Below are 18,183 nucleotides of genomic sequence, written 5' to 3'. Positions count from 1 at the left end.
ACTGAGCGAGAGGAGAGAGCACGGAGGAAGATGGCAGTGCCTATTATGATCTAGTCTCCAAGCTACACATCCTCACTTCTGCTCTATTCTGTTTGCTAAAAGTGAGTCATTAAGTGCAGCCCACACTCAAGGGGAAGGAATTAGGCACTGCCTTTGGAAGGAATGTTAAAGAATTTATTGACGTATTTTAAAACTACCACAACCCTATGCTTATTATCAACAAGTGTTAACATTTTTCTAACGTGTTAAATGCATTATGTGTGCAGTTATGCACAATGTGTGTTGGTTGCTTCATAACATTTCAGTAAACAACAAACCACATATAGGATGTTGGTCCCAAAAGTTGTACCATTTTGGTTTGTGCAATTACACTCTAGCATCTTTACAGTTGCCTAAAGATGCTTTTCTTTCTTTTTTTTTTTTTTTAAAGATTTATTTATGCACACAAAAACTGGGGAACAGGCCAGAGGTGAGAGGATTTACCAGAGACAGTGGGGAGCAGAGGCAAACTGAAATGCACTGCTGAGAGGAGCAGCGGGTGGAACAGGAGAGGTCTGCTGCACCATGTGGGTAGCTCCCTGGCCGGTTAGCTTCATAGTGCTGTGTTTAACCCCTTGTGCCACCAGGGAGGCCCCTAAAGATACTTTTCTCCAAATTTATCCTTATCCTTCAGGGATGCATGGCTGTTTTTACATATATGTTTGATTTTAAACATTTGAAAGTAACTTTCATGTATACACTCTTCACTTGTAAATATTTCAGCATTTCCTAAGAATAAGGACATTTTACTATATAAGCATGATACTTTATCGCATCAAAGAAAATCCATTTTTATTCCATGGTATTATTTAATATCCAGTTCATGTTCAATTTTTGTGATTATTCTAAGATTTGTTATTTGGGAGGGTAAGGGGACCAGATTTGATCAAAGTTTATGTACTGAATGCTAATGTTCTTTTTCTCTAATCCCTTTTAATGAGAATCTTGTTTGGTTTTCACCACACTGGCTTTTGGGGACAAGCAGGCCAGTTGGCTTAGAGAATGTCTCCTATTCTGGAGTTGTCTCTTTCTTTGTCACGTTGTTTCATTTGTTTTACTCCCTTTTGTAGTTCCTACAGAAAAGACCTAGAGATATGACTCAATTGTACTTTAAAATATTCTCTTTTATTGTAAAAGTCAATCCTATTACAGAAAATTTGGAAACTAGAACAAAAGGGAATAGAATCCTTTAACAAAAGAATAACCAGTGTTTTAATTTTTTTTTAGATTTATTTATTTATGCATACAAGAATGGGGGTATAGGCCAAAGGTGTGGGGGGTGAGAGCATTTTACCAGAGACAGAGTGGGGAACAGAACAGGCAGACTGACTGAAAAACGTTGCTGAGGGGAGCAGCCGGCGAGTCAGGAGAGATTTGCTGCTCCATGTGGGCTGCCCCCTGGCCAGGGATCGAACTTGTGCTGTAGTGGCTGCGGTTAGCTTCATAGGTTGAGTCTTAACCCCTTGTGCCACCAGGGAGGCCCCAGTGTTTGAATTTTGCCTTCTTCCAAGCATTGCTTTCTACATATTACAAGCCAGTGGGCTGACAGTGTTGTCTTTGCCTTTTTACGCACCGCTCTAGTGTAGCGGTCTAGCTGGTCAATGATCTCCATCTTCTGGCACTCAAATCACTGTGAAGTCTCACACTGTGTCAGGGTTAGTCTGTGAAACCAATTAGCAAATGGCAGAAATCCAGTCCCAGTCAGGCTGGAGACCATGAGGCGATGAGAGGGACAAATCAAAAGCCTGGACACAGTCATCATCTGGGGCGGATCCAAACAGAACATGGTTGGAACCATGACAGACAAGCCTGTGGGAAGAGCTGGTGTGGCCACCTCTCCCCTGACCTCCATCTACAGTATCTCCAGGCACCTGGAACCAAACCCCTGATCCAGAGATGCAAGCAACATGAATGAGGCTTCCTTCTCTTCCAGCTGGGGGAGGAAAACATCAGAGATGTAACTGGGACCCCAGGCCTGACTGGAAACCATGAAAGGAGATAAGCGGAGCTGGACTGACCACCTGCTGGAGTCTGTCCCCACCGAGGAACTTCCCTACCGACACTGGCAGGGAATTAGGTGCCCAATGCCAGAATTGTAAGACTCAGAGTGGGGCCTCCCTGGTGGTGCTGGGGTTAAAGACAGCACTAACAAGCTGTCACCAGCCACTGTAGCATGAGTTCAATCTCTGGCTGGCCAGGGAGCTGACCCACGTGGCACAGCAGACCTCTCCTGTCTCCCCACTGCTCCTCTCAGCAGTGTATTTCAGTACATCTGCCTGTTCTGCTCCCCAATGTCTCTGGTGAATCCTCTCACTGCCCACCCGCACCTCTGGTTTACACCCCAGTTCTTGTATGCATAAATAAATCAATCTTTAAAAAAAAAAAAAAGACTCAGAAGCAGTATCATGTGACAGTCATCAGAATAGATGGGATGATCAGTCTGCACAAGGAGGCATGAGACCCAGAGACCACCCTGGTCTGGAGAAAGTGGGTGAGTCTCCTCTACCACAGGAAGTTCCAAAATCAAGGAATCCGGAGAACCACTCCCCACCCCTGCCCTACAAGAGGTTCCTGCCATGCTCTGCCTAGCTACCTGCCACGTGGGTCAGCTCCCTGGCCACCTGAGCAGCCCAGTCTGCTGCAGTCCAGGAGCGCATGTCCTTACCCAGGAAAAGGACAAGCTTCCAGCAAAAGGACAAAGCTCGTGGCCTGACCATCGGTCTAGAGTGTGCAGTGAGGGAGAAGCTGGGGTGATCAGGGCGGGGGAGGGAGGCACACGGGAGAGGGTTGGATGTAGGCAGGTGGAATATTGGTGGGAGGACCGTGCCTAAGGAGAGCAATAACTATACAAAGATGACTGACGATGTAAGAAAATTAAAAAAAAAATAAACCAACAATGAGCAAATGTCAGAAGTAATGGTATGCCACTTCCAATATTAGGTTATAAAAAGGGAGGCACTCTTCACCCCTCCCTGTCCCTATTCTCCTTTCTAGTCCCCCACCCCCAATTTCCCTTACTGTGGAGGAACCTAGCAGCCATGGCCTGAAGACACTCAAGAACTTTACAGAAAGATCCCTGTATACAAATCCTGAAGCCGCTGGCCAACAGCCAACAAGGAACTAAAGCATGCCAACAACATTTCCATTGAGCTTGAAAGCTGACCCTCCTGCAGTCCTGCCTTTAGATGAGACTGTACCTCCAATCAACACCTTGACCACGTCACAACCTTGAGCCAGAACCATCCAGCTAAGCCACACCTGATTCCTGATATGCAGAAATTATGCTTGTTCTTTTAAGCAGCTATATTTGGGAAAATTTCTATGCAGCAATTGTTAACTAGCACATATCCTTGGGGGGTTTTCCAATTGCTGTTGTTTGGTTCCCATGAGGGGGTTATCAGAACATACATTACTTGATCTTAGCAAAGAACCTACTATACCCTCTCACTCAATGTGTTCCAGGCATAACAGTGTCACCTCAGTGCCTTTGTCTTTACTGTTCCCTCTGCCTGGAAAGCTTTTCTCCCAGATAGCCTCATGGTTTAGTCTCTCCTCTCCTTAAGAGATCTCTATTGAAATGTTAGACCTGACTTGCTAATCTTAAAGAGAATTCCCATTATGTTTGGTTCCCGTCTATTTTTCTTTCTTTTTTTTTAAAAGCTTTATTTAGGGTGTAGGTCAGAGGTACAGAGGGTGAGATGATTCACCAGAGACAGAGTGGGGAGCAGTACAGGCAGATCTACCGAAATACACTGCTGAAGGGAGCAGCAGGCGAGACAGGAGAGGTCTGCTGCGCCATGTGGGTCAGCTCCCTGGCCAGGGATTGAACTGGCGCTGCAGTGGCTGCAGACAGCTTCATAGTGCTGAAACTAACCACTTGCACCACCAGGGAGGCTAATCCATCTATTTTTCTTAATAGAAATTCTCACTCCTTTACATCCCATACAAGTCCTCAAATAATAAATCAGTTGTTTTGTTCAACATTGTTTCATTACAACCTTGATGAGGAAAAAAATGAATCCCAGCCAAAGTTGAATGAAACCACCAGGACAGGCTTTAGTTAGACATTATTTTGCTTGAAATGGCAGTTTCCAAGAGCCTACGGACAAAGTTAAGGGAGTATTTGTTGTCCATAGTAGATGCTCTGCAAGTATTTGGAGAATGACAGTGGTCATACCCTACAGCCCAAACACACTGCAGACATAATTCTTACCTGTGTATGTGATTTTTTTTTTCTGGAATATTTTAATAGCACACCTGGGATGTGACTTCACCCTTAATTCCTCCGAATGCATCCCTGATGTAAACTTGTATTTAAATATAACTACCTTGCTATTATTAACAACTGTTTGATAGCACCAATACCCAGGCACATTCAGAAGGCCTGGAGGTCTCGAAAATGTCTATTTCCTGTGTGTAATCCCCTCCGTTGATGTCACAGACTGCCTCCATCCTGCCCTCCCCATCCTGTTTTCCATTTTATTTTTTCCCATAGCATTTAGTGCCATCTACCCACATAAATTTTATTTTACTATCTTACATCACTACTCCCATCAAAAAAATCACGAGCCCTCTCTTGAGGTCAGGGAATTTTGTCAGCTTTCGTCACTGCTAGTAGAGCACACTCTGGAGAAATATTAAAGTAGTAAATGTTTCAGACTGCATCATCATCCCTACAATTGTCTTATGGGGGGAATGCTAATCTTATGCTCACCTCATAGATAGGAAATTGAAGCTAGGACGGTTAAAGTTTGGGGTACACTCATTCTTTCTTAAATCCCCTTAGTGCTCTCTGGCTAATCTCTGATTTCCTTAACTTAAGCCCCTTGGGGGTCATCGTAGAGCCTCAGGTTGGGGGCTACAGAGGCTGAACGCGGGGCTGTGTCGTATGGCTGTGAACATCCCCACAAAGAATTTCGATTTTATCACGTAAAGCCTGGAAAGAGGCAGGACTCGTTCTCGGTCGGCTCAGTCGGCCGGTACCTCCCTCTCCTGCCTCTCTCTTCCGGACAGCGGTGGAAGGCGCCCAGGCACAACCTCCAGAGAGGAGCGCACGCGTAGCCCCTAGCAACGCCGCCCGAAAGAACCACAGAGACGCGGCCCGTGAGTGCAGAGCGGCCGGAGGAGACAGCGAGGAGCGGAGAGCTAGAGCGGCCTATTGTCACGTGGGCGGCCGCGCGGAGGCGGGACTTCCGGCGGCCAGGTATTTTCTTTCCGGTTGTTGGTTCCTGCCGGCCCCTCCCCGACTGGGCCCTGCGCCCCCCTCCCCCCGCGGCCCCCGCCGCCGGGCCGCCGCCACTATGAAGAAATTCTTCCAGGAGATCAAAGCCGACATCAAGTTCAAGAGCGCGGGCCCCGGGCAGAAGCTCACGGAGTCGGTGGGGTAAGTGACGGGGGCCGGGGCGAGAGGCCCGGGAGCGTGGACGGGCCGAGGAGGCTGGAGAGGCCTGGGGGCGGGAAGCGGCGGCCGAGGACCTCGGGGTGGGGAGAGACCCTAGGGGCGGGGCAAGGGGGGCGGGGTGGGTGTGTTGGGGGTGGGGAGGCCTCCGGGGGCGGGGCGAGAGGGGCGAGACCCGAGGGGGCGGGGCTGGGCAGGGAGGGGGCGGGACTGTAGGGGATCTTGGGGGTCAGTGGAGAGACCGTGAAGGGACTGCTTCGGGACATCGGGCTTAAGGGAGTCGCCAAGGCCAGATAGTGGAAGCTGTTCCCGGACAAGCGAGTGCAGCGGGGTCGCGGAGTCGTGAGGCTTAACGTCCATGGCGGTGGGGGTCTGGGCCCAGTGGCCAGAGGGAGGACCAGGAGATATTCTGGAAGACCTGGCGGCTTAAGGCCTTCCTGGAAGGGTTGTGAGGGACTGGGGCGGTCTGGGTGAATTAGGAGTGCTGGGGGAACTGAGGGTGGTCTGGGAGGTGAATGGGGAAGCAGAGGACTGTGTGATGGGAAGGAGATGGGGGCCTTGTGGTGATGGTGGAGTTGGAGTGGAGGTCCTAATGGGGATCGGGGAGGGGGCCGCACATCCAGGCCTCAGGGACTTGTTAACTGCGTCGGACTTGAAGAAGAGCGCCTGAGCAAGACCGGAGGAGACTCAGGGGTGCGTGGAGGATATAGTGAAGAGGTGGAGCCGGTGAGGATGGAGGCTGTGATAGGGGAGGCTGAGAGGGGCTGAGCTGCTGCAGGGAGTTGCAGAGGAGGTGGTGGGAACTGGTGTGTGTGGAGGCGGGTAGGGGGGGTGGGGGGGAAGAGAGAGAAGCACGCTGTGGGGGTGGGCAGGAAGGTGTGAGTGAAGAAAGATGCCAGCCTGGGGAGGGCTCAGTGGGGCATAATGGAACGGATTGTGAAGAGGTGGGGACTGTGATTGTGGGGGGCGTGGAGAGGCAGGAGAGCAGGCAGGAAAGCATAGGGACTCGTGAGGTAGTGGGGGCAGAAGAGGGAGTGTGGGTGCACACCACAGTCATCAAGGCATTTGCTGCCAGGATTGAGGGCATCTAGGGTTCTTGGTGTGGGGGCATGGAGTGGGCTACAGGAGGCCATGAGGGCCAGGTCTGTGAGTAAAGGAGGGAGCACATGTGTAAAATCCTGGGAATCTCGAAGGGAGAGGAGGGCAGGTTTGAGGAAGCCGGGGAGGAGAGGATTCAGACTTCTGTGACTCACCTGGAGCACCAGAGAAATTACAGTGTGTGGGGAGGGCACATGCCCAGTCCTGGCTCAGGACTCACCTCCTAGAGGGGGAGACGGACAAGTGATCCAGTGAACATGATGGAAGAGTTGGTGGGAGTCCGTGCTGGGAGGGAAAGCCGCAGGGCAGGGCACAGCAAGTGATGTTGGCGACTATTTGGTGTGGAAAGGTCTCTCTGAGGAGCTGATATTTGAGCTGAGAGCTGGAAAGGTGAGACTCAGGCCTATGGAAATCCACCCCCGCCCCAGAACAGCTCTGTCCTCTCTCAGACCCGCATTCCTCATCCCAGCCTGCCTTGGCAGAAGGCACTGTGGTAGGAACCTTTGGGCCTGTGTGAAGAACAGCAGGAGAACTGTGTCAGAGGCGTCTGCAGGGAAGTGGGCAGGATGTGAAGGACTCTGTAGACCCGTGGGGAGGCGCTTCCATTGTGCATGCAACCGGAGGGCTAGGTGCGGAGGCATGATATGCGCTGGTGTAGGTCTTAGAGGGAACCCTCAGACTGTCCAGCAGAGCCTTAGGTGGGGGTTCTTGGAAAATGGCATTTTTATAGAAAGATCTGGAGGTCTCATGGGGCTAGGGCAGTTTTACATGACTCAGCTGTGAGGAGGGCTGGAAGGGGGTTGTTAGCAGGGGTGGTCTGGAAGCAGGACCCAGAGGCTCTGGGGTAAGAGAAGAGGGCTGCCTGAGAGTCTCGAGTGGAGCAGGAGGAAGGCGGTCCCGATATGACAGCTGGACTCTGCAGGTCTACAGCATAGCACACGTGCTACCAAGCACTGGGGCTGGGAGAGGCCCCCGGGGGTGGGGGGAAAGGTGAGTCTGACTAGGAGGGACTTCTCTGCTGGAACAGTCTTGGCAGGTTGATTATGAAGCCCTTGTCCCTAGGGGTAATCATGTGCTTTGCCCTTAGGGTGGAGGTAAGGTCTTTGTAATATGAAGAACCCAGGACTGGTGTGTGACCTGGGGCTGCTGCCTGAAAGCACTCTCAGGATTGAAGGGAAGTCTTAAGAGTCCTCCAGAGGGGGCCTCCCCGGTGGTGCAGTGGGTTGAGCGCAGCGCTGAGAAGCTGTCCCCAGCCTCTGCAGTGTGGGTTCAATCCCGGCTGGCCGGCGAGAATCCCACATGGCGCGGCAGACCTCTCCTGTCGTGCCCGCTGCTCCCCTCAGCAGTGTGTTTTGGTCCTTCTGCCTGTTCTGCTCCCCACTCTGTCTCTGGTGAATCCTCTCACCCTCCCACGCCTCTGGCCTGCACCCCAGCTCTTGTATAAAAATAAATAAATTTTAAAAAAAAGACTTCTCAGAGGGATGGTGTGAGGACACAGGCTGAGCCATAATGAGCTCCCTACGTGCTGCGGGCACACAGCCAGTGCTCGGTGCAGGACGCTGGCATCACAGCCCTTGTAGGGAGTAAGGGTGGAGAGCCTTGCTCAGGGAAGGCAGCGAGGAGCAAGGATGTGGTACTTTGGTTCTCAGTGATTCCTGAGGACAGAAGGATGCCCACACACATGCTTCCCCTGCCAGCTCCCGGGGGCTGAGTGCTTTTCCCCCCACTTAACAGACATGGCTCTGGGACCAGGACTGTCCAAAGGGAGTGGACCTAATCTAGCTCCAGGGCTTGTCCCCCTGTTAGAATCTTCTGGTGGCTGTGGGTGACCCATGGGAAGGAGGAGTGTGTCTGACAAGGTGGGGAGAAGTAGGAGAGGGAAGGAAGTTCTTCCAGCGAACCTCATATCACCTCTCTTTCTGTCTCCAGGGAGAAGGCCCCCAAAGAAAAGCCCACCCAGGTAAGCCTCAGGCAACCTCGCCAGGGCCCCACCGATGAGGCACAGAGGGCGGCTGCAGCGGCCCTGGCCAGGCTTGAGCAGAAGCAGCCCAGGGCCCGGGGGCCCACATCGCAGGACGCCATCCGGAACCAGGGTGAGCTGTGGACATCTTTGGGCAGTAGGGGCAGGAGTGGTAGAGCAAGATCCGTGCGTGCCACATACGCCCTCTGTCCTTGAGATCAGGCCACCTTGTGCTTGGTCCTGGAGGAAAGTAATTCCTTGACCCTTGACTTCGGGGGATGGCTAAAATCGCAACTGTGAGAGTGTTTTCAAAGGGGAAGTGCAGAGTGGAACAGCATAGCGAGGGGTCTGATGTGGTCTGGCAGGACGGATGTCAGGGAGGTTGAGGAAAGGAGAGAAGATCTGAGATGAGGAGGAAGGAGGGAGAAGAGGAGAAGGTGGAGAAGGCAGAGGAGCAGGAGGAGGTGGTCAGGCGGAGCCTGGGGGCTTAAGCAGAGGGGCTGCTTTCCTCCTGGAAGCAGCACTAGCACTTGACTCACAGGCGGGTCATCGGCAGCACTTAGATTCAGCTGCTCTGGGAGAGGCCAGTCTGGGGGCCAGACACTGATCTGTCTCTTTCTCTCCTTGTGTTTCTCCTTCCAGTGAGAAAGGAACTTCAAGCTGAAGCAACTGTCAGTGAGAGCCTGGAGGCCCCAGGGACTAAAATGGTAAGAGCACCCCTGGCAGCATCACTGCTGGCGCCTGCACGGGGCCCTGGGGATCGCAGAGCTGCCCGAGTTCACACCCGCCTTAGTCTAGTTGGCTGTGTCCTCATCTCCAGCCGGTGCCTAGCTCCGGGCTCTGGGGGCTGGAAGTGGCCCCTACAGTGGAAGTGGGAATACAGAAGAGACAATAGGGTTGACCAAGGTTACTTCTGGCCTTAAGGCAGATTGGAGAAGCCTTGAATGGTGTACGTGGGTTGTAGTCGAGGGCAGTGTTGACTGATTCTCTGACTCAGCACATGAAGCCCCACAGGCTGAGGGATGGACTGGACTCCCCATAAGCTTGATGGTTTCCTTGAAGGTGGGCGCCATTGTGATTCCCATTTCTCAGAAACCTGAGATTCAGAGGTGAAGCCTGCTGTCCTTAGTCACATACTCCCATCCCAGCAGGGGCAGGCCAGGAGCCCCCGACTGTCTGACTCCTGATCCCATCCTTAGCACTGCAGCCTGGCTCAGAGGTAGGAGGCTCCTTGGATGCTAGTGTCATCAGGGAGACCTTCCTGGTGGAGATAGGCCTTAAAGGAGAGCTTGACAGAAAAAATATTCTGATTTGGGCCTCCCCGGTGGCGCAGCGGTTGAGCGCTGGGTTGCGAAGCTGCCCGCGGCCTCTGCGGCGCCGGTTCGATCCCCGGCTGCTTCCCGGCCACCAGCAGAGGATCCCACATGGCGCGCAGACCTCTCCTGCCGCCCGCTGCTCCCCTCAGCAGTGTACTTCGGTCCTTCTGCCTGCTCTGCTCCCCGCTCTGGCTCTGGTGAATTCTCTCACCCTCCCGCGCTTCTGACTGTACCCAGTGCATGTATAGACAAAACAAACAAACAAACAAAATAAATAAATAAAACATGCCTCTATAAAAAAAAAAAAAAATAAAAAAAAAAAATAAAATATTCTGATTTGCTCAACCTGTGATTCTCACTGAATTTTAGAATGGAAGAGACCCTAGAATTGCCTAGGAATTGAGGCCCAGAGAGAGGCTGGAACTTGGCCAGGACACTGTAATTCCTGACTCCATCCCAGAGCCTATTTCTCACCAGGTAGGGGACAGGAACAGTCAGAGCCGCTGCCTGATGCCTACGCCGTGTCAAGCTGCCACATGCATTCCGTTCCCCACCTTGTTTAACTCTAAGGAACATTTAACAGACCAGAAAACAGACTCAGAGAGCTTCAGTCACTGGGCTAGGTGCCCCATGGTGTTAGGTCAGGCATGCCAGGGCCCAGGGACACACCCTCAGGGCTGTGGCACTCGGTGACCCAGGGTGGCCTCTGTCCACAGTCCAGACTCAGACACTTTTATATCCCCATGATCCCAGGTGCCTGAGCCCAAAGAGGAAGGCTCCACCCACCTAACAGTGCCTGGAGTGTACTTCACCTGCCCACTCACAGGTGCTACTCTGAGGAAAGACCAGCGGGAAGCCTGCGTCAAAGAGGCCATTCTCTCGGTGAGTGCTGCCCCCTCCCAGGTGCCCGAGAAGCCTTCAAGCTCACCTGGGTGACGCAGATTCCTTGTAATGTTCCTGCCTGCTTCTGTGGTGTTTGTCTTGCTTGTGTTTGTTTTAATCTCTCTAAAGAGGTAATACTTTCAAGCCGTACAGAATTTTTTAGAAAGAGCAAAAGATGGAGAAAAGTACCCCCGGGCCCCAGGCAAGCATTGTAAGTGGTTTAAGTCTCTTTTCACATAGAGTCCAAATCTGTCCAAACTCTTGCTATACTTTTATCTTCTCCTGGTTTCTTTAATTTCTGTTTTAAAAGGAACTATACCATTCACTTATAGAAACCTGGAGGTTTTATTTCGGTATAGAACAAAATCCCACATTGTTTTCCTTAAAACTCTATAATTGGTAATAATTTCAAGCTTAATGAAAAATTGCAACAACAAAAAACAAAACAAAAACACCTAAAACCTTTACCCAGGATATGAGTTTTCTGTTACTGTTACAACTCACTGTGAGGGTGTAGCTTTATAAAGGACACATTCATTATCTGACGATTCTGCAAGTCAGATGCCTGACATGGGTCTCATGGGGCTAAAGTCAAGGTGGCAGTAGGTCTGGTTCCTTCTGGAAGCCCTAGGGGAAGAGTCACTTTGCTGCCTTTTCCAGCTTCTGGGCTGCCTGATCCCTGGGCGTGTGGCTCCTTCCTCCGTCTTCATAACCGGCAGTGCCACCTCTGCTGCTCTCTTCCATCCCACGCTTCCCTTTTGCTTTTGTTTTTTTAAGATTTATTTATTTATCATACAAGAACTGGGGTGCTCTGTCTCTGGTGAGTCCTCTCACCACTCTTCCCTTTTAAGGGGCCTTACGACAACTGGTCCGGCAGGCAGGATAGTCCATGCTAATCTGCCTATTTTAAGGTGGCTGAGTTAGCAGTCTTAAGTCTACCTGCCGTGTAACTTAGCATATTTACGCTTCCAGGGATTAGGACACGAGCATGGTATTTCTCGTGCCCTTACCCAATTTACCAAGTGTTAACAATTTTGCCCCATTTGCTCTGTCACCAGTTTCTTTTTTTTCCTGCACTATTTGAGAGTGATTGTATAATGCTTTACTTCTAAGTTATCGATAATGATGTAACAAGTCCCCGCTGGTGAGCATGTAGAAAGTTTTTAGTCTTTGAGAATAAGAATAGTTAGGCAATGAAAATTTTTGTATACTTCGTACCATGGCTAAGTTCCAGAAATGGAGTTCCTGGGATGCAGGACAAGTACTTGGGAATTTGGATAATTTTAATCAGTTGAACCTCCATAGGGGTCATCCCAGTTACATTCCCAGGAGCAGTGTGTAAGAAAGCACCATTTACTTGGCTCTCACTGTCACTATGGGCTAACAAACTTTTGATCCTTCCCCAAATTGATATGTAAACTTGATATCTCAGGATAGTTTTAATTTGCATTTCCCTTATTTTGGGTTAAGTTCCAGCTTCTGGGCTGCCTGGATCCCTGGGCTTGTGGCTCCTTCCTCCATCTTCATAACCAGCGGTGACAGCCGAAGTATGACAGACCAAGTCTCGTGTTTTCATGAGACTGCATCTTTGCCCATTTTTCTGTTAATGGTTGGTCTTATTGATTCGTAGGTACTCTTTATATATTAGGGAAATTAGTTTTTCAACATTGTGATCTTTGATCGTGGATTTTTTTTCCATTGTAAATTTTTTAACTCTTCTTATGGACACTTTGTCATATGGAAATATTTTTTCCCTTGTAGAAATTTTTGATCTCTCTATAAGTAAATGTGTCAATTTTATGTGATGGTTTTTGGATTCTGTGTCTCATATAGGCCTTCCCAAACTTGGTATTAAAAAAGTTTTCCATGGTGTTTCTAGTGCTTTTTTGTTTTGCTTTTATTTTTTTAAATTTTTTAGATTTTTTTATGCACACAAGACTGGGTTCTGGCCAGAGGTGTGGGGAGTGAGAGGAATCACCAGAGACAGAGTGGGGAGCAGAACAGGCAGATTGACTGATATACACCGCTGAGGGGAGCAGCAGGCAAGTCAGGAGAGCTCTGCTGTGCCATGTGAGTAGCTCCCTGTCTGGGGATTGAACACGTGCTGCAGCAGCTGCTGATAGCTTCATAGGTTGCATCTTAACCCCTTGTGCCACCAAAGAGGCCCTTGTTTTGCTTTTAGCTGTTTGTTTTAATGTTTAATGCTTTGATCCCAATGGAAGTTGTCCCTGTGTAGAGTATGAGGCATGTAAAATATAAGGCTTGGAGCCAGTGTTATTTCTTCCCTGATAGCTACCCAGTTTCCCCACCCCCTCAACCCTTTTTATTGAAAACACCCATGTTGCAACACAGCTGTGAAATGCACTCTTTTCCTAAAGTAAAATCCTATGTGAAGTTGGGATCCTTTCCTGAAGTTTGCAGGAAAGTTGACTCCTATTGGACTAGACTTCCAAATGACACAAATATGTTGCTGAAGGCTCCCCCCACCCCCACCCCTTGCAGTACAGAGGCAGCTGGGGCATCTAGAGGACCAGCCAGCCTGCCTGCCAGGAACTCTGAGCCTTCAACAGGCTACTTGGGTACACTTGTGTCCTGGGTCAGCTGTGCTCTGAAACATCACCAGGTGACCCTAATGTTCTGTGAGCCCCACAACCTCTTCAAAGTTCTAGCTGTGGTTTCTCCCTTCTCCAGGGAAGCAGGTGGAACACACAAGGCAAGGGGACTGGTCAGTGTATCTCTGCTATTGGCTTCTCCTGCTGTGCACCAGAGACAAGGTCACACGCCCTCCTCTTTTGTGTGACCCTGGATGAGGGGCTTCCTGCCTCTATTTCATCTAAAAATCTAGGAGTCATCCAGAAAGTCAGTCACAGAACTGTGAGATTAGGAGGAATGTTCTGGCTATAGTAGCTGGAGGGTTCCAGGTGCTCAGACAACTAGCTGCCCTCACAGGGGTTCGCTGTTGAACTTGGGTTCTGAAGCTGCCACATAGGGCAGAGAGATGCATCAGATTGACCCTCAGAAATGCCCCCTTGTCTCCAGTGGTGGGCACAGGCTGAGGCATCGAGGGAGCCATCAGAAGCTTTTTTCCACTCTTGTCTCTGAGCATCCATGATTGAGTTACTTCAGTTAATGCTGCCAACTTCCTGTGCACCTGGCATTACTATTGGCACCTTGTTTACTGGTGACATCTGAGCAGAGATGGGGCAGGGTAGATGTGGCTTCCTGGTGACGTGCCCCCCCCTGCTCTAACTCCAGCACTTCTCCACTGACCCCGTGGCTGCCTCCATCATGAAGATCCACACCTTCAACAAGGACCGGGACAGGGTGAAGCTGGGTGTGGACACCATCGCCAAGTGAGTGGGCAGCCCCCAGGCACCACCCGAGTTTCCAGTGCCCTGCACCTTCCAGGCGCCACCCTTTCCCCCTCCGTTGGGACCTGCTGAGGGGGCTTGGAAGGAACAAGGCCCTGGGAGTGGGGCTAGGCCCCATCCTCATCCCCCCAGAGCCTCACCGGGCCTCATTTCACCTGTCTGTGAACAAAGGGGTCTACTGAATCGGGGGTTTCCAACCATAGTGTGGTTCCACCCATGTGATGACAGCTCCTCTAGAGTTACTTTGTGGTTTCTTTTTCACCAAAGGCCTTCTCTTGCCCCTCTGTTCCACCCTAGGTACCTGGACAATATCCACCTGCATCCTGAGGAGGAGAAGTATCGGAAGATAAAGCTGCAGAACAAGGTGTTCCAGGTGAGTGCTGCCGCCCAGCATGCCCAGCCTGTGGCCTCTGTGGTGACCCTGGGCCCAGTGCGGGGAGGGGGCAGCCAGTTGCCTGAGCTGGCCTGGGAGAGCTCCTCCAGGGACTGCAAGTTGGGGCAGGCAGAAGGTGGCAGACAAGGATGAGAGCTTTGTGCAGATGCCCACACATTGTCTGCTCCTAGTCCTCTCCCAGGGGTGTTTGGACTTCTGAGTCACTTGAGAATGCCTCAGCACTGAGTTGCTGGTAGAAACTCTGTGGCCTCTCCTTAGATAGTTGTACCTTGCCGGAATCTTTGGGGTTTGTCCCACCTAGGTGTCAGTCGCTCCTTTAACGGGGGACTCTGGGCTCTGTGGGACTGGGGGGTTGACAAGGCCTGGGAGCCCCATATGACCTCCAGCCTCACTCCTAGGAGCGCATTAACTGTCTGGAAGGGGCTCATGAGTTCTTCGAGGCCATCGGCTTCCAGAAGGAATTGCTTCCGGTTCCCAATCAGGGTAAGAGGAACAGAGAGGGGCCTTGGCTGAACAGGTGGGGATGGGAGGGGCCTGGCTGGGGTAGGGAGCTCACTGTTCAGCAGAGTGATGCTCCTGCCTGCCTCAGAGGACCCAGAAGAGTTTTACGTGTTGAGCAAGGCCGCCTTGGCCCAGCCACAGAGCCTGGAGAAGCACAAGGAGCAGCTGCTGAGTGCTGAGCCCGTGCGTGCCACCTTGGCCCGCCAGCTCCGGGTCTTCCGGCCCTCACCCCTGGCCTCCCAGTTTGACCTGCCAGGGGATTTCTTCAACCTCAGCTCTGAGGAGATCAAGCGCGAGCAGAGGCTGAGGTGGGCAGGGCTCCCTGGAGCTGGGCTGGGGCAGAGGGGGCTTGGAGGCCCTGGGGTTTGGCCTTTCAGAGCCTAACTCTCACGATGCCCAGGTCTGAGGCTGTGGAGCGGCTGAGCGTACTGCGGACCAAGGCTATGCGGGAGAAGGAGGAGCAGAGAGAGATGCGCAAATATAGCTACACACTGCTCCGCGTGCGCTTCCCCGACGGGTGTCTCCTGCAGGGTATGTGTGCAGGGCTAGCGTTGTAGGGAAGGGGCCCGGGCAGCCTCTTCTGGGGGAGCTCTCTTGGGGCCTTGGAGGTGGCATCTGTGCTGATAGGGTGACAGCTTTTGGCTGTGGGCTTGCTGTGCCTGCCTCTCCAGGAGTGAAAGGCCTTCCTGGTCAGATCGACCCCCCAGAAGATACCCCAGATGTCTTCAGATGCTTCTGATACTGACATCTTAGGGGCTAGAGGCCCTGGGGGGCTCCACAGCTGACTTCCCTACGCCCCCCCCAACTCCCAGGAACCTTCTATGCCAGAGAAAGGGTGGCGGCTCTTTATGGGTTTGTCCGGGAGGCCTTGCAGAATGACTGGCTGCCCTTCGAGCTGCTGGCCTCTGGCGGGCAAAAGTTGTTGGAGGATGAGAACCTACCCTTCAATGAGTGTGGACTGGTGAGTGATTGGGGGGGGGGGGGCGGCATGCCCCACAGGGGTCTCTGGGTTCTCCTCGATCTGGCAGAAACTCCAAGGAGGGCAGTGCTCTTTAGTTTGGGAGGCAATAGGAGTGAGGTCCCAGGGCCAGGCCCCCTAGGTCACCCCATCTCTCCACTTACTCGCAGTGTGACCTTGAGGGAATAACTTCCGTGTGCTCCAGTTTCCCACCTATAAAACGGGAACACAGCAGATGTGTTAGTTCTGGTCCTCTGAGGAGCCAGAACCAAGATGGGATTGGAAACGCAGGGTTTTACTGGGGAAGCAGGAGGCCTGAGCAGGAATTCCCACTGCTGCCTGGTCTGGTGGCTTCAGCCACACAGGGTGGGACGGGACACCCCTCACTGCAGGAATGGGCCCGACTGTGCTGTCACCAGAAGGGGGCAGCACCAGTGAGTGAGGCCCAGCATTGAATGTTGAGACGACCAGTCACACTTCAGTGTCTGTCCCACTGTAGGTGCCCTCAGCCCTCCTGACCTTCTCGTGGGATGCGGCTGTGCTGGAGGACATCAGGGCCGCAGGGGCCCAGCCGGACTCCGCCATCCTGAAACCCGAGCTCCTGTCTGCCATCGAGCAGCTCTCATGAAATAAAAGCAGGGTTGGCTTCCCCCTCACGGGTCTGTCTCATGCTCTTCTCATCCACCACTGCCCCCACCCTGACCACTCCAGGCCCTCCCTGAGGGCAGGGCACTGGTGGGTGCAGACACGTGCCCGTGATTGTGGCCCACTGAGGGCCCTTGGGGCAGCTGCCTTGCTGTCTGCAGGAGTACTGGATCTCAGCCTTGTCCAACTGCTCTGTACCAGTTGATCAGAAGCCTGGGCACCACGAGTGTGGGCGCCTCGCTGGGCAGGAGAGCTGGCTGCGGCTGGGGCCAGTCCTCAGGAGCTGTGGCCCCAGTGGCCCTGAGGCTGCCTTGGGGGGCTGCTGGTGACCGATCCAAGAGAGGCGCTGGGACTAGCAGGACACAGTTGTGTAATGACTTAATTATGAACCCAAATAAATAGAACGTTTGCCTAGTCTCTAGTGGTTAATTCAAGGTGTGTGATGCAGGGGAGGGCCAGCAGCTGCAGAGTGGCTCCTGGTGGAGGACCACTTGGGGGTCGTCAGCATGCAGGAACCCACGCTCTATATGTACTTTTCTGGGCACCCGGAATCCATAACTCTGTCGCCACCCCCAGACCCGCTGACCTTGCTGACGGCAGTTGTTCCAAGTCCACGGGGCTGAGGCCCAGAACCACAGTCCTCATAGATGGCCACGCCTTCCCTCTGCAACCTGGGAGTGTTCCTTTGTGTAACGAAAGACTCCGCAGGTGTGACTCGGGAGACCAGGTTATGCCGGTGGGCTTCGTGTCGTCACGGGTTCTTACATGGGCGGAGGCAGACATGAAAGATGCTATTCTGCAGGTTTCAGAGATGAAGGGGCCAGGAAGCCTCTAAAAGCCAAGGCAAGGAAATGCACTACTTCCTAGAATTTCTAGAAGGAGCCAATCAAGGTGCCTTGACTGTAACCCCGCAGGGCCTGTGTAAGACTTCTGTTGTCACGGGGGGCTCACAAGGTGTGGAAGGCACGTGGCCCTGGTCAGTAACAGCAGGGGGAGACTGAGCCTGTGCTTTTCACTACCAGCCCAGAGTATCCTCTGCCTCTCACCTCCCTCCAGCTCTGGTCTCCCGTCTCCCACCTGTCCCCGTATCCTCTGCCTCTCACCTCCCTCCAGCTCTGGTCTCCTGTCTCCCACCTGTCCCCGAGTGGAGGTGTGTGGAGCCACCTAGCTAGCCACCTGCCGGCTAGCTGATGGACCTGAAGCTTCAAGGCTCCTCCTTTATTCTTCAATATCCAGAAGAGAAGGTTTCTTATGAGAAGGGGGGAGAAGGGTCACTTCCACAGACACCAGCAGGCAGAAAGCTGCCCCTGCTGCTTTGCAAAGGGAGGAGATTGGCGAAGAGACACCTGCAAAGGCACAAGAGCTGCTGCCAAGGCTCCTCTTGTTTTAACACTTCCTTATTATACTCAGTAAGTAAAAGCCCCTTGGGGCCCCCAGGTAGTAAGCCCCCCCACATGCCTGTGCCTCACACAGGGACACCAGCCACTCTGGCCTCACATCTGTCACCCTGGGAGGAATGGCAGTACCTGGGCCTGTCCTCCTCACCCCGTCTCGGGAACCCATGCATCCCCTTCCTGTCCCTAATTGCTTTGAGCACCCAAATGACAGTTGGGTACCCAGC

General features: G+C 52.4%; 1 protein-coding gene across 1 annotated transcript; it reads left to right on the top strand.

The window, feature by feature from the left end:
* Positions 1–5,251: 5,251 nt before the first annotated feature.
* UBXN6 (UBX domain protein 6) lies at positions 5,252–17,002 on the top strand. Its single transcript, XM_037505104.1, has 11 exons — positions 5,252–5,422; positions 8,465–8,628; positions 9,138–9,202; positions 10,565–10,693; positions 13,949–14,046; positions 14,362–14,437; positions 14,857–14,941; positions 15,048–15,267; positions 15,360–15,490; positions 15,772–15,920; positions 16,417–17,002. The coding sequence occupies exons 1-11, from the start codon at positions 5,340–5,342 to the stop codon at positions 16,543–16,545; spliced, it is 1,329 nt and encodes a 442-aa protein (XP_037361001.1). The 5' UTR covers positions 5,252–5,339; the 3' UTR covers positions 16,546–17,002.
* Positions 17,003–18,183: the final 1,181 nt, after the last annotated feature.

This window comes from Talpa occidentalis, unplaced genomic scaffold (genome assembly GCF_014898055.3).
Source record: "Talpa occidentalis isolate TD23 unplaced genomic scaffold, MPIMG_talOcc4v2.1 talOcc4.12, whole genome shotgun sequence".
Lineage (NCBI taxonomy): Eukaryota > Metazoa > Chordata > Mammalia > Eulipotyphla > Talpidae > Talpa > Talpa occidentalis.
Note: the sequence above shows the minus strand (reverse complement) of the source record. Positions and strands in the feature narration are given on the sequence as shown.

What these genes read in the sequence shown, in the direction of transcription:
- UBXN6 (XM_037505104.1), top strand. Translation starts at nt 5,340, where the DNA reads ATGAAGAAATTCTTCCAGGAGATCAAAGCCGACATCAAGTTCAAGAGC. An exon ending in AGGCCCCAGGGACTAAAATG is followed by an intron (nt 9,203 to 10,564) that starts GTAAGAGCACCC and finishes CCATGATCCCAG; the next exon opens with GTGCCTGAGCCCAAAGAGGA. An exon ending in CGACGGGTGTCTCCTGCAGG is followed by an intron (nt 15,491 to 15,771) that starts GTATGTGTGCAG and finishes CCCAACTCCCAG; the next exon opens with GAACCTTCTATGCCAGAGAA.